The sequence below is a fragment of the Aspergillus foveolatus genome, assembly GCF_047715535.1.
Source record: "Aspergillus foveolatus strain CBS 279.81 unplaced genomic scaffold BDW70scaffold_4, whole genome shotgun sequence".
NCBI classification, from domain to species: Eukaryota; Fungi; Ascomycota; class Eurotiomycetes; order Eurotiales; family Aspergillaceae; genus Aspergillus; species Aspergillus foveolatus.
The window spans coordinates 705780-729051 of NW_027396068.1; the positions used below are offsets into that span (position 1 = coordinate 705780).

General features: G+C 48.8%; 9 protein-coding genes across 9 annotated transcripts; 5 read left to right on the forward strand and 4 right to left on the reverse strand.

The window, feature by feature from the left end:
- Positions 1–33: 33 nt before the first annotated feature.
- On the reverse strand, positions 34–4810 carry BDW70DRAFT_84001 (cleavage/polyadenylation factor CFT1). Its single transcript, XM_073745000.1, has 9 exons — positions 2652–4810; positions 2321–2607; positions 2108–2275; positions 1731–2060; positions 1488–1683; positions 1320–1395; positions 821–1274; positions 629–776; positions 34–577 (listed from the first exon to the last, which is right to left on the reverse strand). The coding sequence occupies exons 1-9, from the start codon at positions 4558–4560 to the stop codon at positions 96–98; spliced, it is 4050 nt and encodes a 1349-aa protein (XP_073600046.1). The 5' UTR covers positions 4561–4810; the 3' UTR covers positions 34–95.
- Positions 4811–4963: 153 nt separating this feature from the next.
- On the forward strand, positions 4964–6795 carry BDW70DRAFT_147484 (putative LMBR1 domain protein; the record flags this gene model as incomplete). The annotated part of the gene is made up of 2 exons (XM_073738725.1): positions 4964–6569; positions 6617–6795. 2 exons carry the CDS (start codon positions 4964–4966, stop codon positions 6793–6795), a joined length of 1785 nt encoding a protein of 594 aa, XP_073600047.1.
- A 211-nt stretch (positions 6796–7006) lies between these two features.
- BDW70DRAFT_156386 (uncharacterized protein) lies at positions 7007–7585 on the reverse strand (the record flags this gene model as incomplete). The annotated part of the gene is made up of 4 exons (XM_073740177.1): positions 7007–7071; positions 7123–7187; positions 7240–7298; positions 7352–7585. 4 exons carry the CDS (start codon positions 7583–7585, stop codon positions 7007–7009), a joined length of 423 nt encoding a protein of 140 aa, XP_073600048.1.
- A 557-nt stretch (positions 7586–8142) lies between these two features.
- On the forward strand, positions 8143–10110 carry BDW70DRAFT_128726 (Atg14 domain-containing protein). The gene is made up of 2 exons (XM_073735477.1): positions 8143–8972; positions 9021–10110. The coding sequence occupies exons 1-2, from the start codon at positions 8342–8344 to the stop codon at positions 9938–9940; spliced, it is 1551 nt and encodes a 516-aa protein (XP_073600049.1). The 5' UTR covers positions 8143–8341; the 3' UTR covers positions 9941–10110.
- A 47-nt stretch (positions 10111–10157) lies between these two features.
- On the forward strand, positions 10158–11977 carry BDW70DRAFT_84069 (putative ZIP family zinc transporter). The gene is made up of 3 exons (XM_073745004.1): positions 10158–10377; positions 10436–10625; positions 10675–11977. Exons 1-3 carry the CDS (start codon positions 10357–10359, stop codon positions 11781–11783), a joined length of 1320 nt encoding a protein of 439 aa, XP_073600050.1. The 5' UTR covers positions 10158–10356; the 3' UTR covers positions 11784–11977.
- On the reverse strand, positions 11977–13864 carry erg10B (acetyl-CoA C-acetyltransferase). The gene is made up of 5 exons (XM_073745001.1): positions 13532–13864; positions 13417–13466; positions 13285–13360; positions 12744–13233; positions 11977–12689 (listed from the first exon to the last, which is right to left on the reverse strand). Exons 1-5 carry the CDS (start codon positions 13594–13596, stop codon positions 12171–12173), a joined length of 1200 nt encoding a protein of 399 aa, XP_073600051.1. The 5' UTR covers positions 13597–13864; the 3' UTR covers positions 11977–12170.
- A 160-nt stretch (positions 13865–14024) lies between these two features.
- BDW70DRAFT_84046 (116 kDa U5 small nuclear ribonucleoprotein component) lies at positions 14025–17255 on the forward strand. The gene is made up of 4 exons (XM_073745002.1): positions 14025–14117; positions 14174–14319; positions 14377–16605; positions 16658–17255. Exons 1-4 carry the CDS (start codon positions 14098–14100, stop codon positions 17218–17220), a joined length of 2958 nt encoding a protein of 985 aa, XP_073600052.1. The 5' UTR covers positions 14025–14097; the 3' UTR covers positions 17221–17255.
- On the reverse strand, positions 17067–17993 carry BDW70DRAFT_84049 (iron-sulfur cluster assembly protein CIA2). Its single transcript, XM_073745003.1, has 2 exons — positions 17713–17993; positions 17067–17663 (listed from the first exon to the last, which is right to left on the reverse strand). Exons 1-2 carry the CDS (start codon positions 17942–17944, stop codon positions 17290–17292), a joined length of 606 nt encoding a protein of 201 aa, XP_073600053.1. The 5' UTR covers positions 17945–17993; the 3' UTR covers positions 17067–17289.
- Positions 17994–19743: 1750 nt separating this feature from the next.
- BDW70DRAFT_84085 (Zn(II)2Cys6 transcription factor) lies at positions 19744–22891 on the forward strand. Its single transcript, XM_073745005.1, has 8 exons — positions 19744–19893; positions 19972–20016; positions 20069–20590; positions 20638–20979; positions 21027–21308; positions 21355–21905; positions 21955–22403; positions 22457–22891. Exons 1-8 carry the CDS (start codon positions 19839–19841, stop codon positions 22770–22772), a joined length of 2562 nt encoding a protein of 853 aa, XP_073600054.1. The 5' UTR covers positions 19744–19838; the 3' UTR covers positions 22773–22891.
- Positions 22892–23272: the final 381 nt, after the last annotated feature.

The window sequence follows — 23272 nt, forward strand, 5'->3', positions numbered from 1 at the left end:
AAGTAGAAAAATTACTCTTGACTAGTTTGCGGCATGGATTACAGTGAAGTGACTAGATGATCTAACAAGAACAATACCAACAGCCCCAAACTTTATCAAAGATACCCGAGTCCTTCACCACTGATAGCCTCAAGATCAGCCCGAATCTCCCACTCCGTGGCACCAACTCTTCCCGCAATTTCAGCCTTGCGCTGCTTGCTCATATCCAGGTACTGGAGGAGCAGATTGCTGTCGAGCATGCCTCTACCGGCGCTGGCGTCGCTCTCGACGGCGCGGTAGGCACGAGGATTAAGACCGCACGGGTGCTCGAGAGTGTTTGTAAGTTGGGACTGGAGGGCTGAGAGGCGGCGGTAGGATTCCTCAGGGACGCAGGTCACTAAGCCGATAGAGCCATTGTGGGAGGTGACGAGGACTTGGTGAAGGGGTGCTGTGCCGTCGATATCCATTTTGTCAGAGCCGGACATGGCGCGCTCGGAGGAGACTAGGGTTCGTGGCAGAAGGGTTACGGTGGAGGCAAAGTTTCCGGTGTGGAATTTGCTGCGGTTCAGCAGTTTGTCGCCATTGGACGAGTTTGGATCTGTCGATTAGAATAAACCCTATTATTCTCAAAGAGTCGTAGGTAACTCACCTTCAGGGTCGTACTGAAGTACGTAGAGATTGCAATCGCTATCGGCAACGACAATAAATAGTTTGTTGCCGTTGGGGAGAAAATCTGCTGCTAGTACCTCGAGATAATCAAGATCTTTTGCAAAAAGGCTCATCTTATAAGGCTCCTCCTAAGACCAGTTAGGTTTGTTCCGAATGAAGATAATGGACATACCGAATAGCCTGCGAGCCAGAGACCCTTCACTGCGTCTCCAAAAATACACATTCCGGTTCCCTTGAGTTCCTTGATCACGCTAACATAGCACTGCATGTCCATAAATGCAACAGGCAGAAGGCTTCCGTCCTCTTTCAGACCTCTGACCATGCTCTTCTGGCCCTGCGCAGCAATGAGGAAGCCTTGGCCACCGATCTCGGATAGCGCAGTCACAGCTCCCTTCACAGGCTCCTTGCCAATGAGTTTCAGCCTGCGATTCGTCTCAGGTTGTTCTGGGTCAGGAACTACTTCAATAACTTCGAAAACATATATACAGCCGCGCGACGGTATGTCCTCTCCGCGAGCCAGCGAGGTCCCCACCACAATCATATCTCTGCGTTCATGTGTATTCTCAGAGACCTCCAAGCTCATGGTTTTCATAGCCATTATATGCTCAGCGGGCTCCAGCGGATAACTTGGAGAATAAGTTTTGGTCCTGGTAAGGAATAAGGAAGCATACCTGTCAATAACAGACCACGTTTTCGGACTCACGATCTTGAGCGAGCTTTGGTTCACCTCCGGCAGAAAGGATATTTCTACTGCAGCTTAGTCCATGTCTAGCGAAGGTTATATTTTTGGGGGGGGGTCAGGGGGAAGGAGGTGGCGAGGAGGAGGGAGGAGGATATACCTTCGTTACGCCATTCTGGATGTAATTCGTCATCTTCGGGCAATCTAAATTCACATCTCTGACATGTCCCGAGAACATACGTGTCGGAAGCAGACACATATGTCAGTTTGTCAATTTGCTGCCCTATTGGAACCGTTCTCATTATCCATGGGTAGCCAAGCTGTGTCCCTTCTGGAAGTTTAGCTAGATGAAGGCCCTATATGACTTAGTATCCGATCATAAAGAGACAATGGGTTGACGCACATGCGAGTCTAGGTAAGCGAATCCTTTATCTGGAGAATCAAAACAACCTAGCCCCTTGGTATAGCAACTTCTTAAGCGAATAAAATGGGGCGAGGTAGTTGAAGCTCGGAAAATGAAACCCGCTGAAGGTCCAGGCATGAAGATGCTACTACAGCCCGCAATGTTCGGTAAGATGCGAAGAGGTTTAATTTCTGATTGCAACTCGTCTGTCGTATTGGGAGTCCTTGGAAGTGTATGGTTTGCCTCTTTCAGGAATTTCAAGCCAGTCAGCTCTTTTGAGTGAGTGAAGAACGGCTTATACACAACCAAGTCGTCATTTTCAGTTCGAAGCTTTTCAGTCAGCAAGTTTCACTTCAAAGGCATTGCTAAGAGCTTACGATTAAATAGGGCAGGCTGCTGTAAGAGTCACCAAGCTCCGCAGCAGCGACTTGGATTACACTTTCACGCGTAGTAGATCGCTTGGGAGGCTCGGTGGACAGTATAGGCGGTAAACAGCCTACTCCTTCAATAACTGATATTACGGCAAAGTCAGGCAGTCGGTATATCTGGTCGGTTAGGCTACAGTAGCTTGGCAAGGTCAATACACTCACATATAACTGATGGTCCTGGTTCAATAGGAACAGGATCGAGGTAAAAGGAGCAGCGAAGAAACCAGCTTTATCGCTGTAGAAGCAGGCAGACAGCCACTTTTGACTTACGACATCCTCACTCAATGTCACCTCATCAAGGTCTCCGCTGTCATCGGCCTGTAGCAGTAGTAAGGTTGAATCGTCTCGTATGATCGCCAAGTAAGGGTCCACGAGAGTAGCATTGACAGCTACTCTCTCATCACTATCGTCCTCGTCCCATACCGGATAGATTTGAGCCAGCTTAAGATCTACTCAATTAGTATGTCTCTTCTTCGAACTAACAGGCACTCACCAGCATCATAACTTCGCACCTCGTTCCTCAATACCTGAATTACCTTACTCTTGCTTGCCAAGGTACCGATTTCTACGGTCAATTCATGGTTCGGATTAAATTCAGGCGCCGTAATTAGCCTGAGTTTGTCCTCTAGCACAAACACCTCGGACTCCTCTTTGTCAGGTTTCTCCTGCTTCGACAGTATGACATAGTCGCGTTTTTGATCATTGTTATCCGGTAGCAAAGAGACTGTCCAGAGGGAGGTTGCTGAGTCTGCAGCCATTGATGCTACAAGACAGGGATCAACCTCCCGCTTCATAATCACCATTGTACCACCTTCATCCGAGCCTTGAGCTGCCACTAGCTCTAGCCCGCTGCCTTTTGTGTCATGCGAAGACGCTGCAGAGCTCCTCCCGAGCACAATGTCTCTGATAGGACCAGGGCTGGAAAGCCTGTCGTGAATTCGCAGATCACCAAACGCAGCGGCGGACGAATTGGTCGGTTGAGTTCGAGGATTGTCTGTCATGGCAGCAGGCGCGGAAGAGTATAGATCGTCTTCGTAAGCGTCATCTTCACTTCCATCATTTGAAGTGCTCCCAGAGAAGGATTTCTTCGCTGCTGATGAGGAAGAAGACCAGCCTAGCAGGACAGAATCCGCGCGCTCGCTGCCAAAGAAAATCTTCCCGCTGCCTAAGAAAGCTGAAGACGATGCGGTCGAAGCCAGGAACTCTTTTGATGGACCGGACAAGGGCTGAACAGATATACCAGATACTGACCTTCCATCAAGCTTGAAGCTTACCAGAGCGAATGCCCCGGTTGAGAGTGCCAAAATAAGGTCTCCATTATCTTCAGAAAAGCGCTCCACGACACAATTCTCGAGGCGAAGGGCCAGGTCGGATTGATCGGTCATGGAAAACGAAGAAGCTTGTCTAGAGAACTCATTGACCCCAACTGCATTGGTTTTCCCTGCCTGGTCGATATGCACGAGTTCGTTGGATCCGATAAGTAGCGATCCTCCTACAGGAGGGGGAAGAGCTACCACTTTAAACAGGTCGCTAGGTAGTCTAGTAACAGAAAGCAAGGTTGTAGAGGCACGTTGTTCTAAATCAAGCGTAAAGACCGTATAAAAAACAACATCTTTTCGTTCGTGAAGTAGGGCATGGGAAGTAGCAACTTGCGAGTACAATATGCCAAAAGTCGGCTCCCTATATTCGTAAAGGAAAGCCAGACTTATGGGATGGATGACTGAAGGGTCCAACGCAGTCAAGGGCAAGACGAAGGATGACGCATACGGAGTTTGGTACTCAGCAGCGTCTTTATCTTTAGCTTCATCATGACTTCTCGAGTTCCCGTCTACCCTATTCTCGTAGTCAGGTTCGGAGTCAAAGTCGTCCATCACTAAGTCATCCCCGGGCTGGTGAAAAGGTATAATAGCAAGACTTCGTGCGCCAAATTGAAAGACTGCGCATCGACTGCCCGGATCGGCGCTCAAGATACTGCCGCATGTGCTCAGATCAGACGCCCATGGACTACGGGTCATATCATCACGCTCGTAGTAGTGGATAGAAATAGTGGATAACCCGTAGCGCTCCGGGTCCCATTCAACCAAGCTCAGTTTAGCATCTCGAAAGGCCACAAGAACTGCATCTCCGCCGCTCTTTGTCTTCAAGATCTTTACCCGACAGATATCAGTTACTGTACCCGGCAGCTGATATTCTCTCTCCAAGACCAGCTTGCACGTTTCCTGCCTGTGTTGCGCCGGTCGATCTTTCATATCAAGTGCACTCAATGACACATTGCGTAAAGAGAAAATTTGGAGAAGCGAAGTCCGGGCGACGATCAGGTTGTTGGCAGTCGCTGAAAGAAAAGGAACTGCCAAGGCATGAGTAACTCCTGTCGGAGATATCAATTCAGTGTAGCACTGCATTTCGGCTTGTAAGGGGTAAAGAAAAGCTCGTGCGGTGAAGAGGCTATAACCTGAGGATCTACGTCGTTGCACTTCAGCTGTGCTGCGCGGCCAGAGACATTGCCAGACAGAGGGGCGTAAAACTTGGGATGATAAATGTCAGAACGTTCATAAATTATAGACGTGCCAAAGGACCGTCAATTGGTCCCAATCAGCAAACGTTTGGACAGTTTCAAATTGCTCTTGCGGTTGAGGACAGGGCATTGGTATAAATATCATTATTTTCCTCCGCACGCACGGAGAGCTCTCCGCGCTTCCACGTGATCCTGATTCGATGACGTAAGGTGATCCTGTCAGGTCCATTATCCTCAAGCTCTTGCAACGGAAGGAGATTTAGGCATCTCCAATTGTCAAAGGCTTCAGCATGATTCTTCTGCAAACATCGCTAATCTGGGTCGTTTATGCAGTCGTGGTGGCGATCTTGTTTGCGGTCGCTTCGGTGTTCATCTATGTGTATCAGGCTCCTCGCGACCGCTCGCCATCAGTGACTTTGACATGCGTTGTCGCAATCACAAGTCTTCTTGCAACTATCCTTCTACTACCGGTCGATGTCGCTCTAGTTTCGTCTACCGTGTCGTCCTCTGTGGGCCAACGGAAGGACTGGGCGACTCCAGAAGTAGTGGATAAGATCACGTTCTCTCTTACCCTTGTATATTACATCTTGTATTCTTTGGACATTCTTCTTTGTCTTCTTGTTGTTCCATTCGTCTACTTTTGGTATGAGGAATACGATGAAGTGGCAGCTCAAACAGGGGAGCAATCATTCGGACGGCGGTCTTGGGGTGCTTGCAAATATACACTATCGTTCATTGCCATACTCATAATTTTGTTCCTTGTCGGCGTTTTTGTGCCCATCTCCAGAGCCAATGGTGGGAACGGTCTTGATTCCTTCAAGAGTCTATTAGGAGAGAACCGTGAGGACCCTCACATTGAGACTCGCTCTCAAGTTAGTGCTAACTGCTGGTTTGCAGGCGGCGAACGTGCCCTTACTTTTGCTCTGGGCTTGTTGATCACGATTGGGATGTATATTTATGTCCTGCATACATCCACAGGTCTTGCCGTTCTACCTATTCGTTTGATTAAAGGTGGTCCTCGGCTATCGAATGCAGGAATCTCGAACGCAACTTTCACTGTTCAGCTTGATTTGAACAGGGAACGACGGCGCCAATTAGAGGGCCGCTGTGGGGGAAATCTCGATCACCTATCCTCTAAGGATCGCAGAGAGCTGGATGCTTTAATCAGGGAAGAACGGACCCTAATCAGGAGGCAGCGCCTGGCACAGGAGGCGGACTCGAAGGGCAATACACTCCTTCCTAGGATGTGGTTCAGACTCGAAACGTTCTTCCGCCCCTTCAGGCGGCTGGTAGGGCTGATACTCTTGCTCCTCGTGCTACTAATTTGGGTGTCTATGATCCTAACCGCCAGTGACAAAGCCAAAAACTCAATATGCAAGCGCCATTGTGGGTATGTTCTTGGGCAAATCAATATCTTCAATCCCATCAACGAAATATTCGTACAGTCTGCCAAGGTGTTCCCGATTGACTATGCGGTCTTCACTATGCTTGTGCTACTTTTTTTCTTCGGCACGGTGGTCGGAATTGCCACAGTTGGCATTCGATTCTTGTGGATCAGTATTTTTAAGATTCGAAGAGGTCATACTTCCCCGCAGGCCTTACTGGTAATGACGGCCATTTTGATCTTGGCGATTCTGGCTCTCAACTACTCGATTTCCATGATTGTTGCACCCCAGTATGCGACATTTGGACCACAGACATTCTGTGACCGACTGTCCGATTCGTCTGTATTACCTGACCTACAATGCGTCGTCAAGCGTTGCTCGGAAGAGTTTGATAGTGATGCCGCCAAGCAGGTCTGTACACCCAGTGTTGCCAGCACGGTTTTAAATAGGGTGACCGTAAGCTTTCCTTTTTTTGGTGCAATCTTCTTCTGGAGCCAGTTTGCTTTCATCGGTTAGTAACCCCTAGGTTGTCTGCTGAGTCTATACTGATCATTGCAGGGGTTTACTTGCTTGCCCTTATCACTTCGGTTCTGCGTTCTCCAAAGTTAGACGAACAACAACTGGATGAGGACGCGGAAGAGGCCGAGGAGGAGGCTTTGCTAGCAAATTCCAGGAGAAACACCGATGATCGATGGCAAAGTATTGTTGGCAGAGCTAGCAGAATTGAGGACGCCTGAAGAGTAGTAGGAAGTTAGGCTTCTTATGAAACAAACTGCCTCAGTAGGTATTGGATTTCGCAATCTCTTCGCAATCTCAATTCTATTAATCTCCCATGACGATGGGCTCTTCTCTTCTCCTGGTCTGCTTCTGAAGGCATACAGTACACACCAAAAACATGAACCAGTTACGGGGCACTCAAGCCAGAGTTATAAGTGAGACTTTGTCTATCTAAGGCCTCGCACGATCATTCAAAAGTGCAAGTGCACGCTCAAATGCATTGACAACATCCATATCTGTATTGAGCCATTAGAGGTGAATCTAAGCCATTACCAATTGTGACTTACAGTGTCTTCTCTTCTTCTCCAAGCTCTCTTCAGAATTCTGGACATGGTGCATCTGCGTTCTGAACCTATGGATAGGGTCAATATGATGCGCCCTACTCCCTGAAAGAGCCAACCAACCTTTTCACGGCTCTGCTTTCGTCATGTACAACGGTAGTCTGAGACCAGGCTGTAAATATCTAAGGGTCAATCTTAGAAATCCCATTGCGCGTGTTGTTATCGGACATAATACCTGGAGCAGTCTCGTAATATGGTTGCGGAGCTCTTCTTCGGACTTCTCATGCTGTTCCATCATCTGTATGTAAACGCTTTCGAGCTGGGACCAGTCGAAGTCTTTGATACTGTCTTTGAGTTGCGATTCTTCATCTCCTGAGGCAACAGACTGCTCTTTGAGGACGGGTTTGCTGCGAGCCATTCCAGACCTGGGGCCAGGAAGACGAGAGGGTGTTTTATCGCCGGATGCCATGTTTTCGTCTACGATCTGCAACAGACGGTGATTGAACTAGCACCTTATCATTCGACAATGCTCAACGCTTAAATAAAGGCGGAACTTACAGCCCAATTAGCGGTTGGATATCATATCCGTAGCCCGCGAGTTGAGAGCACCCGTTCTTGAGTGGTTTGATATGAAGATTCTCTACTTCAATATACCCAGTAAGAAAGTGCAGCTTCGGATTACTGTCACGAAGAATTATAGAAATTCGCGAGGGAAAATATGTGTTCAACGAGTGGCCCGTTATTTGATCTTCGGAAAATCTAATTGAACGCGTATTCAGACCTTCACAGCTCATCAGTTTGAGGAACGCATTATCTGGCTTTATAATTGCAGCCTAAGCAAGCAGCTAAATCTGAAGGGGCATTATCTTAAAACGACTATCAGAGATGTGAAGAAAACATTGTCGGTCTTGTGATGCCTGACAGAGGTGATCATCAGGTGACGTCCACCATCCGCGACTAACGGTTCTTACTACTCAAACCGTTATTCTATCGCAGTCACCTACAACTTTACGCAACCACGGCCTAAAAAAGCTCACTCCGTCAGTGCCTAATTATATGATAATATCAGGCTAGGCATGACTCGTTTCTTCTCCTATGCAGCCCTCCCAACAATCGACATCTATGGGTTCGAAACTGAGCAGCCGGATTACTGATCCTTACCCGATGACTTGGGACTCCGAACGATTACCTCGAAGCCTGACTGAACAGCTTCATATTTCCTGAAATGAGCTGTGACATATGCACTCGTACTCAAGCATCCGCGTTCCTATGCGCAACATGTGCTCGGAATCGACTCTACCAGCTACGCTTCGATAGCGCCAGTGTCATTTTGGAAAGAGAATACCTAGGTCAGCAAATTGAAGCTGCTATAAACGCAGACAACGAACATGAAAAGTGTTTGAGTGGACGGGGAGATAATAATGCGGAATTGGAGGAGGGCAGGCCCCAACTCTGGACCATTCAAAGGATTAAAAATGAGCAGTCACGATCAGCAGCGAGAATAGAAATTGTTGCGAACCATATCAAAAGCCTCCAATCTCGGGTCAAAGATAAGAGTCTTGACATATCTCAACGCAAGATAAAGTTAACGCGACAACGGTCCGACTCGGAATCCGCTCTATACCAGTTGTCAGAACGAGAGTCGGGATTGTTGAGTGGTATCCAAAATAATATCAAGAGAACGGATCATCTTTGGCATGCCAACCACACCAAGACAGCTGAGGCTCGGATATTTCTCTGCCGAGAGGCTGCTAGCCTCTACGGTTTGAGGCAAAAAGTGAGGAAAAATAACAATGGAATGAAGGAAACATATACTATTGGAGGGGTGGGTATCCTTGACCTTAGGGAAATGAATGGAAAGTCTCTACCTTCCCCTGTGAAGCAAATTATTAATACTCGTACAGGCGCCGCACCTGACCATATCTCGACGTCGTTCTCCTACATTGCCCAAATCCTTGTTCTTGTTTCCAACTATTTATCACTGCGGCTCCCGGCAGAGATAACGCTTCCTCATAAGGACTATCCGTTGCCCACAATTTACACACCTTCTGCATCATATCTTCCACAGGAAGTACGTGCCGTGCCGTTTTCCGACCAGTTGCCGTCTTCAAGCCCGACATCGCGCACAACACTGACACACGCTTCTTTGCCTCGGCCACGGCCACTCTGTATTGACAAATCTCTTCCAAGGTTAGCCAAGGAGGATCCTGGGACTTATGCTCTCTTCGTCGAAGGGGTCACACTGCTGGCTTGGAATGTGTCTTGGCTTTGCCGTAGTCAAGGGCTCAATCTAGGGTCCGATTCTTGGGAAGACGTCTGCGATATTGGGAAGAACCTGTGGCAGCTTCTTGTGGCGCCTCCCGGGCAGTCATCCGCTCTGATCGCAACACGCAAGGGCTCTTACCAAACCAGAGCTCACAAAGATTTCCCAAGGACCATGATTCAGCGAACAAAGTCCTTTCCGATGCTTGGTCATTATTCACATGGCACCGCACACTCTTTCTTAGGTGCATCTGAGGGGACAGAGTTTGTCCGGAATTGGAAGCTTCCATCTCCAACGAAAGTTGTTGACAGGTTGAAGTCAACTCTCCTTGGTGAAATGGCCAGTGCAGAGTGGGAATTGCTTGAAGAAAATGAATGGGACGATTCTCGGCAACCAGTCTCCCACGAATCTTCCCATGGCTCAGACTTGCCGCATGATGATCAATCTAGTTATACCTCAGATACAATAACTTTGACACCTAAACTTGGTGCGCCTGATGTCCCCGCCAATGCAGCTCGGTCAAAAGGGACCAGCGGGTGGACTAAACTTAGAAATAGGTAATAGCGACTAGTTTATTAGACGTTGTCTAGCTCAGAGTCATGTTCGTGTGTCGTGGGACTAATTATTGGGGGTGGACGGGCTGACCAGGAATTTTTTGTTAGAAAGATTGGCTCGGAGCAGGACGCTTATTAAGCTAGATTAAGTAGATTGATAAGATAACGACTCTGAACAACGTGTGTTCTCTCAACAGCATTGGACTTCGCTTGATCAGAACATTTTTTTCTTTGCAGCAATGCGATTTGTCCTTGGCTCGCTTAGACGCTCAAGTGACTTAAACGCTTGGCTATAGCTGTTGGTTTCATGAGCTAGCACTCCTCCCAGTCACACAAAATTTGCACTCTTTGGTCAGGAAGCCGCTTACGGTTATTGATATGTCCAAAGCCTAAAAGTCCGAAAGTTCGAACACATACGAGGCCATGCGAATATGGAGTATCCAAGTAAGTGCAAGGGCTACCTTCACCAGCTTCAGTGGCACGATCCTAAGCTTCCATAGAGTCACAGGTTAGCACCCCAGCGCTTTTAAGGATACCGAATGCCGTTCTTCCCCAAGAGGAGCTACACCGACAAAACATTTATCGGGATTCGAGCGATGCCAAATCTTCATGCGGATCGATCAAACAAGGCGCGTATAACACTTCGCTCCATGTCATGGCGCTATTTCTCATCTTAGTGCTAAGCACGCTGGGTATGTCTTTCACTCATCGGTTATGACTATTTGGACTCATTATCAAAAGCCTGCTCATTTCCCATCCTCGCTCGCCGGTTCCCGCGGCTTCCTATTCCCCGACGATTTCTCTTCTTATCAAGACACTTTGGGACGGGCGTGCTAATTGCTACGGCTTTCGTTCATTTACTCCCAACGGCATTTGTTTCCTTGACCGATCCATGCCTTCCCCAATTCTGGAGCGAGACTTACCGCGCCATGCCTGGCTTTGTGGCTATGATCTCGGTCTTTGGCGTCGTTCTGGTGGAGATGTTTTTTGCCATGAAAGGCGCGGGCCATGTCCATGGAAGCGAGTATGATCAACTGATTAGTGAAGCGAACGCCAATGGCGATCGCGACTCAGACTACTCGCGCCTTGGGGCAAGTGAATCAGCAGACGATATTCACCTTTCGGCAATGCGTGAGAGCTCTGCGTCCACGAACATGCCAAGGAACTCAACAGAAGAATTCAGCCTGGACAGGTCTTCAACGAATTCTATTAAGAATGACGCTCTTCCTGCACTTGGAGAAGGCAGGAATCCGGTTGCTCGCGCCAACATGAGTTCCTGCTATCCAACACAAGTCTCTTCTGGCCCTAGCATGGATGACAATACGGACCCCAAAATGACGTTGCAAAACCCCCAACGCCAGCTCTTGCAATGTCTCCTCCTTGAGGCTGGTATACTTTTCCATAGTATCTTTATCGGAATGGCTGTCAGCGTTGCCACGGGCACCTCTTTCATTGTTCTTCTAGTCGCCATCTGCTTCCATCAGACATTTGAGGGTTTCGCTTTAGGTTCTCGGATTGCGTCCCTAATCCCGGATCTCTTTCCTCCGTCATCAATGAAGCCATGGCTAATGTCCCTAGCCTATGGGACTACAACCCCCATCGGTCAAGCCATTGGTCTAGTTCTACATAATTTCTATGACCCAGCCAGTGCTACTGGTCTTCTCATGGTGGGGATCACGAACGCGATCAGCAGTGGACTATTGCTATTCGCCGGCTTGGTAGAGCTCTTGGCCGAGGATTTCTTGAGTGAAGAAAGTTACGTGATTCTACGGGGCCGGCGACGCTTGGAAGCGTGTATAGCAGTTGCCGCTGGAGCTCTTTTAATGGCATTCGTTGGTGCATTTGCTTAGATTGAATATATCATGTATCCTTATATTACACCGTGATATATATACTGTATATGTATACAATTCCTATCACCCGCTGGCGCTGCGCATAACATGCTATATTCTCCTCCAGTTCGGACCTAGGAACATTGACCGTCTGTAGTGATAATGTATTGTCGGTTTGCGCCCAAGGTCTATTACGCTGTGACTATAATGGGCTAGGGAAGCATACACCTTTGCTATCACCGTATGTAGCATATCGTAGGGCCCGTGTAAGACCTCGAATGGTCCAAACTGGATCTTTCAATTGACGACAATTGACATGCATTGCGATCTTTTTAGTTTGTACATTAGATCATGGCATGAAAGCCGGGGTATTTAAAGCGCAGAGTGAAGACACGAATGACCGTATCAAGCGATGTACTCAACAACCAGAGCACTGGCACCACCCCCACCGTTGCAAATACCTGCACAGCCAACCTTGCCCTTCCGAGCCTTGAGGACTCCGAGTAAAGTTGTCAGGATACGGGCACCGCTCGCACCAAGAGGGTGACCGATAGCCACGGCTCCTCCGTGAATATTGACTTTGTCCTCAGAAAGTCCAAGGAGCTTCAAGTTAGCGAGGGCAACTACACTGAAAGCTTCGTTAATCTCGAATGCATCGACCGCATCCTGGGACACACCGGCATGCTTGAGGGCCTTTGGAATTGCGAGTGCTGGGGCAGTTGTAAATTTGCTGGGTTGCTGTGCCGCCTCACCCCAACCAAGAATCTTTGCGACCGGCTTCAGGTTAAGCTCCTTCAACTTGGCCTCGGATACTAAAACAACTGCGGCAGCACCGTCGTTAAGAGGAGACGAGTTGGGAGCTGTCACTGTCCCGGTGCCAGGGATAAAAGCGGGCTTCATAGCGCGAAGCTTATCAGGGTTGAGCTGTTAAAGTAGGTGAGCAGCTGTATACGATAGAGTGACAGCTTGAAGTCTTACGTTCTTTGGCTCGTCATCCTGAGTTACGGTAACACCAGGCTTGCCTCTGAAACCGGGTAGATCTATAGGAGCAATCTCATCGTTAAAAAGACCAGCAGCTTGGGCAGCTTGAGCTTTTTCGTAAGATCGGATGGCGTAATCGTCCTGCTGTTGCCTGTCGAAACCGTGATCCTGCGCACACTCTTCCGCCTGTAGTCCCATGAGCTCCTGCTTGCCCACGTCCGTCAAGCCATCCTTCACGATGCCGTCCACCATGGTTTGGTTGCCATATTTAGCACCAGTACGAAGATTGGGAAGATAGTGAGGAGTGTTCGACATGGATTCAGTTCCACCAGCCACAACGACATCCGCGTTTCCAGTCATGATGGTCTGCGCTCCAAGAATGACAGCCTTTAATCCCGAGGCGCACACCTTGTTGACAGTAGTACAAACGGTTGACGTTTCAAGACCAGCACCGAGTGCACATTGTCTAGCAGGGTTCTGGCCAACACTATTCAAAGGGGTCAGTAACGCTCACGGACATGGTATTAGGCGAACTAACTTTGCAGAGAGTACGTTTCCAAAGAACACTTCCTCAACATCGGAAGGCTTGATCCCATCGGCTCTTTCAAGGGCAGCTAGATGAAGGTCAGTCAAGAACGCCTTTGGTAGTCGAGCTAGAAGTGGCGTATACCTTTGATTGCATGCGAACCCAGCTGCGGGGCAGTTTGGCTTGAGAGAGACCTACGGGAAGGATCATGTGTTAGTATCTCCTCTCATGACATTAGCATTGGACCGCATAATCATACCCTAGAAATGAGCCCACGGGAGTACGGGCATAAGACACGATGTAGACCGGAGGAAGGGAAGCCATGGCGAAGGAAGAAGTTGGAATCTGTGTTGAGCAATATTAACCTTGTGAGACCCTAGATCGGCTGAATGAACGTTCTGATCGAGAATAAACAACAAGAAGTGGGATTCGAGAAGATCAATGTATGGGCAAGAGTTCAAACCCCCCTTATATATATATCGAAAATTGGGGAAGACAGGTTGAGCGGTGTCGGCGAGGTGGGGTGGGACAGAGAAACGCAGGTACAATATGGGTAAATTTACGTATAAAATTCTTGATATTTTCAGAACATAAGAGAAGCCCCAGTCATATACCCGTCTTCCCACTTTTTTTTTACAAAAAATTTGCGTTGGAATTACCGATTTGCGGTCATCGGGTTCAGCCATCTGCGTGTATCGGGACGCCAAGCTCGGTGAACAGAAGTTCTTGAAGTTACCCCGAAGAGCTTGTACCGGCTGAGAAAAAGTAATGCACTACCGACGTTGAGAGCTTTGATGCAACTGGAGCTTCTCCCCATCTAGCACAATGGATGACCTCTATGACGAGTATGTTCTAATTATCTCAATTCTCCTTCAGATTGTTTTCGCTGACCGACTCCCAGGTTTGGCAATTACATCGGCGAGGCCGCGGAATCTGACGAAGAGTTTCAACATGAAGCTGCAAAACCACGGGCATTTGACTATGATGAAGCATTTGGGGCGGACGAGCTTGAAGAGCCGGCTCAGCAGGAATTGATGGAAGTAGATGGTGCGTTATCCTTTTCTCCTCCATCGCGTGAGTCTGACATTTGAGCCCGCGTTACAGAAGGCCCATCCAATGCCGTTATCCTACACGAAGACAAGCAGTACTATCCCAGCGCGCAACAAGTATACGGTGAAGACGTGGAGACATTGGTTCAGGAAGAGGATGCACAGCCTTTGTCTGAGCCTATACTTGCACCGGTCACACAAAAAAAGTTCTCGATTGAAGAGAGCGAGTTGCCACCGGTCTTCTTCTCGCGCGAGTTCATGACAGACCTGTTAAACTTTCCTGATCAAATAAGAAATATCGCGCTTGTTGGTCATCTGCACCACGGGAAAACCGCGTTTATGGACATGCTTGTCATGCAAACCCATGATTTGGCCGGACGGCTCGAGAAGAGAACAGGAAGGAAAAGGGACGAACAACTTCGCTACACCGATGTTCATCATTTGGAGAGGGAACGAGGACTCTCAATCAAGTCGGCGCCCATGAGTTTAGTACTCCAGAGCTCCAAAGGGAAATCGCACCTGTTCAATATCATCGACACTCCGGGCCACGTGAACTTCGTCGATGAGGTAGCTGCCTCGTCGCGGTTGGTCGATGGTGTCGTCCTTGTCGTTGATGTTGTAGAGGGCGTGCAGGCGAACACTGAACAAATTATCAGACATGCAGTGCTGGAGGATCTCCCTCTGACACTGGTGGTGAATAAGATGGACAGGTTAATACTGGAGCTGAAGCTACCGCCGAACGATGCCTACTTCAAATTAAAACATGTGATCGAAGAGGTCAACACAATGATCGAAAACGTCATGCCTGGCCACGGTGAGAAACGGCGATTGAGTCCTGAGAAAGGCAATGTTGCTTTTGCCTGTGCTTCCATGAAATGGTGCTTCACTCTACAGTCGTTCGCAAAGATGTACGCCGATACTTATCCTAATATTGAGACAGCTGATTTTGCTATACGTCTCTGGGGAGATATTTTCTTCAACCCAAGAAGTCGAAAATTCACCCGGAAAGGGGTAGAGGATAACTCCAAACGGACCTTTGTCAAGTTTGTCTTGGAACCCATATACAAACTTTACTCTCACACGCTCAGCGAAAGCCCTGACGACTTGAAGGAAACTCTCGCCAGTGTAGGCATCAGCCTAAAACCCTCACAGCTCAGGTCAGACGCGAAGGTGCTGCTCGACCTGGTATGTGAGCAGTTCTTCGGGCCTGCCGAGGGTTTTGTCGACATGGTATTACAGCATATTCCCTCGCCCGTGGAGGGTGCTAAGAGAGTTCTGGAACGGTATTATACTGGACCTCTAGACACCAAAGTCGCAGCCGCAATGGCAAACTGCGATCCGGATGGACCTCTGGTTGTCCATGTCACAAAGCTTCTGGCAAACACGGATGCCTCGCGATTTCATGCTCTTGGGAAGATACTGAGTGGCACGGCTCGGCCAGGATTGCAAACCCGAGTACTCGGCGAAGGCTATACTCCTGACGATGAAGAAGACATGGTCAACGCTACTATTTCAGACACATGGATTGCCGAAACTCGGTACAATATCCCGACTAGTGGCGTCACCGCAGGGAACTTAGTTCTTCTCGGAGGCGTGGATAATTCTATCGTCAAGACAGCGACGGTGGTAGCCACGAAGTTTGAAGACGATGAGGAAGCGCATATTTTTAGACCTATACGCCACATGACCGAATCTGTCTTCAAAGTCGCAGTTGAACCCGTCAACCCGTCCGAACTTCCCAAAATGCTTGAGGGTCTCCGCAAAGTGAATAAAAGTTATCCTCTCATCTCGACAAAAGTAGAGGAATCCGGGGAGCATATAGTTCTAGGGACAGGAGAGCTCTATATGGACTGCGTGCTTCACGACCTCCGGAGATTGTTCTCCGAGATGGAGATCAAGGTGTCCGACCCTGTTACTCGTTTCTGCGAAACCGTTGTGGAGACGTCCGCAATCATGTGCTATTCAATAACTCCGAACAAATTGAATAAGATCACGATGATCGCCGAGCCGCTAGACGATGGGATAGCTGAGGATATCGAGACTGGTAAAGTTAGCATCAAAGACCCAATCCGGAAAGTGGCCCGGTTCTTCGAAGAAAAATACGACTGGGATAAACTTGCTGCGAGAAGTATATGGGCATTTGGTCCAGATGAACTGGGACCGAACATCTTACAAGATGATACATTACCTTCTCAAGTCGATAAGAAGCTACTTGGAAGCGTCAGAGATTCTATAACACAGGGCTTCAGTTGGGGTACCCGGGAAGGTCCTTTGTGTGAAGAGCGTACGTTCTCTAATACTGTTACCTCATCCTAGCTAACTTGTTCATTATACAGCGATTCGGAATGCGAAATTCAGGCTCACGGATGTTGCCCTGGCTGATCAAGCCATTTACAGGGGCGGTGGTCAGATAATTCCCACAGCCAGACGTGCTGTCTACTCATCGTTTTTGATGGCCTCCCCTCGCCTAATGGAGCCGATCTATTCTTGTTCGATGACAGGACCTGCAGATGCTGTTGCATCCGTCTATACCGTGCTGTCACGGAGGAGGGGCCATGTCCTTTCAGATGGACCCATTGCGGGAACTCCTCTGTACTCGGTTCGCGGTCTAATTCCAGTCATAGATTCTTTTGGCTTTGAGACAGATCTTCGAATCCACACACAAGGACAAGCTGCGGTCAGCCTTGTCTTTGATAAGTGGAGCGTGGTGCCCGGAGACCCACTGGACCGTGATGTCAAGCTAAAGCCGCTGGAGATGGCACCCGCAATGGCGACGGCACGCGACTTTGTTTTGAAGACAAGGAGGCGGAAAGGTCTGGCAGAGGACGTGACCGTAAGCAAGTTTTTGGAGCCGGAGCTTTGGAAGGGCTTAAAAGAGAGTGGCGTCCTAGATTCGTGAGCCGTACACGGTCCGGTCAAGTAGTTATAATAGAACATGCAATTCTGTATGGTTTTCAGGAATGAGACGTCATAGGCACGTCTCAAGCATCTTCGCTATCACCCCCATGAGCGTACCGTTTTCGAGTGCTGCGGCGACCCTTTCCTTATCGGCGAGCTGTTTGTTCACCTCGTCCGCCGTGCTGTGTGTCCCTTCCTTGATCTGCACATTTACTCGGAACCGTGGTGGGAGAGATTGTTCAAGCCGGACACGTACACCAAGACCTATGACAGTGGCTAAACTGCAGTGAGTGATCGTCGGGGTGATGAGGACTGTAACAGTGCGAAGAGGCGAATCGGGTACATCCGGAAGAGCCGGCTTAATGGAAATATCTGGTAACGAAACCACTGCTAAAGCTCCCAGGGAAATGGGGTGTTCGGGATCAGAAATGGTTGAGACAAGGTCTGGGAACCGTTAGTTTGTGCAGCTCCTTAAAAAAATAATATAGCATACCATATATTTCTTGTTCGTCTATAGGCTCTTCCATCAAGTCATCGTCGTTTTCGGACTCGGAGATCGACGGTGAGTAGTCAGAGAGAGCGTCGACCGTGAGCGAGGGGAGCGCGGACGCAAAGAATTCGCTTCCATACGTGCTGCTTTTGGGGGAAGCACTGGGCCGAAGGCGTGTAGGAAGATCGGCGGTGTTGATAATAGTTGGATTCGAATTCTGCATTTCAGAAGCCATTTCGAAGAACAAGTATCGCCAACTCTGCAAGCGAAGTGCTTTATGGTTCGTTGCAGCTGGGTTAAGAGATAAAGAAGTCAAAACTCAATGATAGTGGTGGGGGGGCTCGGAATAACATTGCCCCAGGATCCCCGCACCTTCCGGTCGGTTGGCTCAACTCAACTACGAATGAACAAGTCACGGATCCCCCTGGTGTATTTGTCAACTGTCCAACCCATCTAACTATACGTCGTCTAGAACCTCCAACAGTGTACTATTGCCACCGCAACGGCCATTTTATGAATTTTTGAACTGGTCAAATACGTATTTAAGTAGGGCTCCCATGCTTTGTTGGATTCTATCAAGAGTAAGCCTTCGGTACAGTATATGCTTAGGAGAAGCTTTAGAACCTGAATGCTAGGGCTTGGATGAGATACCGCAGCTAATTTTCAGGAAAGGCCCGAAGTTCCTCCAGGCGGAGCCAGCAATTGGCATCATCCATGATCCGAGGGTGGGCAGTGGGCACTCACTACTGGGTTTAATTGGGACTGGGCCACTGCGAGTCTTGGGACTGGCGCAGACTTGCAGTGGTGCCGCACATCAAGCGCTCCCCTCAGCACCCGAGGCCGATCTCCCTTCATCCCTCCTGTTGAGCAGCTGACAATTCTTTCCATCACTGACTACGAAACACAATCGGCTGGCCTTGTTCTATTTGCTTGTATTCTACTGTTACCATTTGTCGCTGCTATAGCCTCCATGCTGAGCCCAGACTTCTGACTCCGTCGTCAAACAACCGCCTGCGGTCCGACGTTTCACGCGATACTTGAACCATCGTAGCTATGACCTAGCCGCACTACTGGACCTGTCTTGGACGTCGAACTCTCACCTGCGAACTTGGAAGCACTTGTGCACGGCCCGTCCTCTACTGCTGCCAGTTCAACCGGCCTCGGTAGTCTACTCAGCCTTAGAAGCCTAGCGGACATCAACAACCTACGTTGAGAATCAATCAAGGCCGTGATTGAACTGACGCGCCTCCAAATGGTGACGCTCAATTGGAGTGTAATGCCCTTTGCCAACGTTTCTCTCGCGTTTGAACAGTCAGCGATAAATTTAATTTGGTGCTGCTAGCCCACGATGCGCTTCGCATAATCCTACCTGCTCCTTGGTTGTGAGTACCTTCAACCTTCGTTTTCACCCTCATTGCTACCCGTTAGGAGCGCATTTGTTTCACTCGGCCTTTATTATACTACTGACCGGCGCGTATGCAATTGCTGGAACCGTTTCGCTGTAGTACTTGGGATCTCTCGAGCGTTACACCAGCCAGCCCGCTCTTATCCGCCTTCATCAACCCACCTCAGATCTTTGCTATAGCCGCCGCTGACATCGTGCCCCAACGGCCTTAGGCACTCTATACATTACCTTTCTATCACATTTTCGCATCTTTGAGATCCAACACATCGACCTTCCGAGTCGACTGGAGACACATAGATCACCGTTTGCCTCGACATAACCGACAGCGCCATCGTCCTTATCGATTATTGGGCTCTTAGCACCTGTCCCAGAGACAAGAGACTCTGCCAGCCCGGCGGACCCTTGTTTTGTCTCTACCTCGCAAAATCTAGACAGGGAGAAGGCTCCAGCTTCAGGCCGCAAAACAGGTAGTCTTCCAGTTTCAGATCGAAGGCACATACATAAGGGGGCGAACAAGCCCGGCATCAAATCCATTGCCTTCTGTCCTGGCGATTCATCGCCGAAAGCAGCACTACGTCTGACTACACGCGGCTAAGCTTGGCTAGTGGGGAGGATACTTCTGTGGTGCAAGGCAGGCCTTGCGCTTATTCCAATACCCTTCGTGCCCGGCTTTCCAGGTCAAAGCGGCCAAGCATATATAACTTTCGAGAGCAAACAGCTCAGGATGCAGGGGTATTCATATATGCCCCCCACCGGCCCTCCCCGCGAGGGTCAAAGAAGTAAGGCATCTGTCCCGAAATAAGGCGCTACATAACTTTTGCCCCAGGCATGTGTATGCTAACGGCTTCTTATGTCAGACTATGTTTTCGTTGATGAGCACAATAGACACAAAAGGCTCAAGGGTAAGTGCCTCTTTTTGGTGATTTTGGTTTCCTTGCTGAATACCTCTTCCAGTTATGCGCGCATGCAATGGTTGTAGGAAGCGAAAAATCAAATGCGATGCTGCTACAACAAACACCTGGCCGTGTTCTGCCTGCACTCGACTGAAGCTAGTTTGCGTGCCTCCAACCATTGGACAAGAGAGCGATTTCTCTTCAGGACCGAGCGTTGAACCATATTCCATCAACACGATTAATACACTCAATGCGCCAGAATCTTCACACCTGACTGCTTTCCAAGCCTACCGCGACGGCGTTCCACCTCATGGACAGGCTGTTAATCAATATAATGACGGAGTAGGCTCATTTTCTCAGTATGCGCCTGCCGCCGTTTCGACGCAGTCAAGTCTTTATGGGATAAGATCGCCACTTGAAGCTGTCTCCCAAGACTCATATCAAGCGCATCAGTTGTTTCCTGTTTCTCAAGCACGCTCCATAGGGCCAAGCGATGGTATAGAGTATGGCGATCATGAGCACTCCACCGCCGAAAATCTCAGTGAAGTACTGGGTGAATTGAAGATTGATGAGACCGGAATTGGTAAGTAGACTATTTCCCAAGGATCGACGAAACTAACGGGTGGAAAGCACCATATATCCGACAACAAAGGACAGACAGGGCCGAGCCGGAAATTCCTATCCAGGATGAAGTGGAGGAAAGTTTGCCTCCCCTGCGCACTGGATCCGGCTCCAAAATCCGCATTCCTCCAGAACTCATGCCGTCAGACGACGAAGTCATGAATTATTTCAAAATCTATTTTGATGACATTCATCCTTACGTTCCTGTTGTTCACCGGGCGCACCTGTATCATCAATGGCAGCATGACCGAAATTCAATCTCGCCTCTCCTCCTTGAAGCTCTATTTGCATGTGCAGGAAGGTTATCGGATGATCCCGCTCAAGGAGCTCAGTGGTTGGCACTGGCAACCAGTAAGTCCTTTTACACCTTTTTCGCTGCCATACTAATTTGACTCAAGGACATGAGTCTAGCTTCATGGATGTTCCGCGCCTGAGCACAATACAGGCGCTTCTCCTTCTCTTAAAAGCTCGAGAGTCATTACCTAAAAAAGGCTATTATTATCGGTCTTGGCAGACGGTCAAGACGATAATATCTATGGCCAAAGATCTGGATATTCATGAACACTACAGCACGCATCTTGAGGAAAAGACCTGCAACCTGAGCCCCGTTGAATGTTTAGTTCAAACTAGAGTGTGGCAGGCCCTCTTAGTTGTCGAGGTTATGATAGGCGCCCCGCAAGGTATGTCGATTTGCCCTATTGTGTTGTCAAGTGCTGATATCTGCAGGACGTTCGGACTATGGCGTGGATCCACAGACGGTTAACATGCAACCCGAGCTTGATGTCGAGAACATGGACCAGTTCGAAATTGATAGATCTAGGCAGTATGCCTATTTTGTTCGGAACGCTCATCATATACGCATACTTACAGACGTTTACCACAAAATCAAACGACAAAAGGACTGGGGCTCCAACTCCAAATTCGTCGAAAACAACCCGCTTTTTGCAGAGTGGCTGCAAAGCTTGCCTCCGGATCTGCAGGTCAATTACCCCCCAGACGGCTCTCCTCCTTGGATTCCTTCTCATTTTGTCGGCAATATGCATTCACACTGCCATCTTGGCATAGTACTCTGCCACCGACCACAATTAATCGCATCAAAATTTCCAGCCGGTGGAAACTGGAAGACGCATATGTCGTTATGTTACTCATCTGCCAAATGTCTCTGCAGGCTTCAAGAAGCAATTCTTGCTCGTTTCGGGCTATCGGGTCTTCTCTACATGCAAAGAGGGATTAATTTCACAATTTACTGCATACTTACATGCACAATGTTACATCTGGTAACTATGTCTCTCAGCATTGCATGGCGTGGCTAATCACGGCTGACAGGTTGCTATAACCTCTCCCGATCCCGAGTTCCATACTGACGCGCGGGAATACTTCACACGCCACATGCGCATACTTGAGCGATGCTCATCCGCCTGGCCAATGCCAGAGATCCAAGCGCAGATTGACTCTTTACGACTTGCGTTTTCCGCTAACATAAACCGTCCATTCGAACTCAAAGCCACTTTTCCTTACGGGAGCCCTTCGGAGCCCTACCAACCCAGCCCTACACTGGAGACACAATACAACCCGCAACCCAACCAGATATCCAATCTACAAGAAAGAGCTGGCTTCCATCCTTACCCTATTACTCCTCCAATATCGGCTGGCACTGAAGACTCTAAAGCCGGGACTCCCCAGCTTCACCCTCCAGCTTTACTTTCAACGCATTCCGTGCATGCAGAAGCCCCATTAGTTGATGAGAGCAGTTGGGATCCCACCCGTATCATCAAGTAAGAATTGCCTGGCGCTGTATTTCATTCTGAGACTGATCTCTTGCTTATAGCCAATGGGATATGGCGTTCTCATTCAGTCCCGCTGTGAATTCAAATTCGCCGCCGATGGCAATCCCTGGAACATCGCAAGGGTTGCAACCTACAATTGCGGATCAGTATACGCTGCAATATCAGCAGCCAGCCAAGCTTCCAGTTACACAAGCCTCAGCTGTCCCGCAGTCACAAATGAGCGGGCAACCAGTGATTTTCACGGCGCGTGACTGGCAGCAAAGTGTGGCAAGCGTGTATGACCCGCATGGCTTGAAAAGGAGATGGAACTACTCCGTTGACATGGAAATGGAGAATAACACCAAACGACCTCGTTAAACATTCTGTCTCGTGACTGTCCTAAGAGGTACTAATATATGTACAATGCCACAGTGGACATGAATGAGACTCGCCATGATACCCCTGATTCCAATCATATTGCCTCGACCATCTTGACTTTATCCAGTATGGTATGCCAGCTTATTCGCGGGAAATTGCACAGGCGTCTCGTAGATTTGGCTTTGCGGTGTGCGCCATCGCCTTAATTCCACGAGCGCCAGAAATTGGGATTCACTTTCATTTGTGAATCTTTACTTTGTTTGCCGCCAGCCTGTGGTGCCAGATATTGCAGCTACATTGCTTTTTCAAAAGCGATGAGTTTATTGAGTCCAGAACCTGGCCATCACCTTGGAAGAAGAAACTGCCCACATGTAGGTCATATTTGACACCAAAATAGATCGTAGTAGACATGCACCTGCCAGACCCTTATGTCCCAGTGATTGGTGCGAGGAAAAACAGCATATATAGTTAATTTTCGCAGCAAACACGGCCAGATTTCG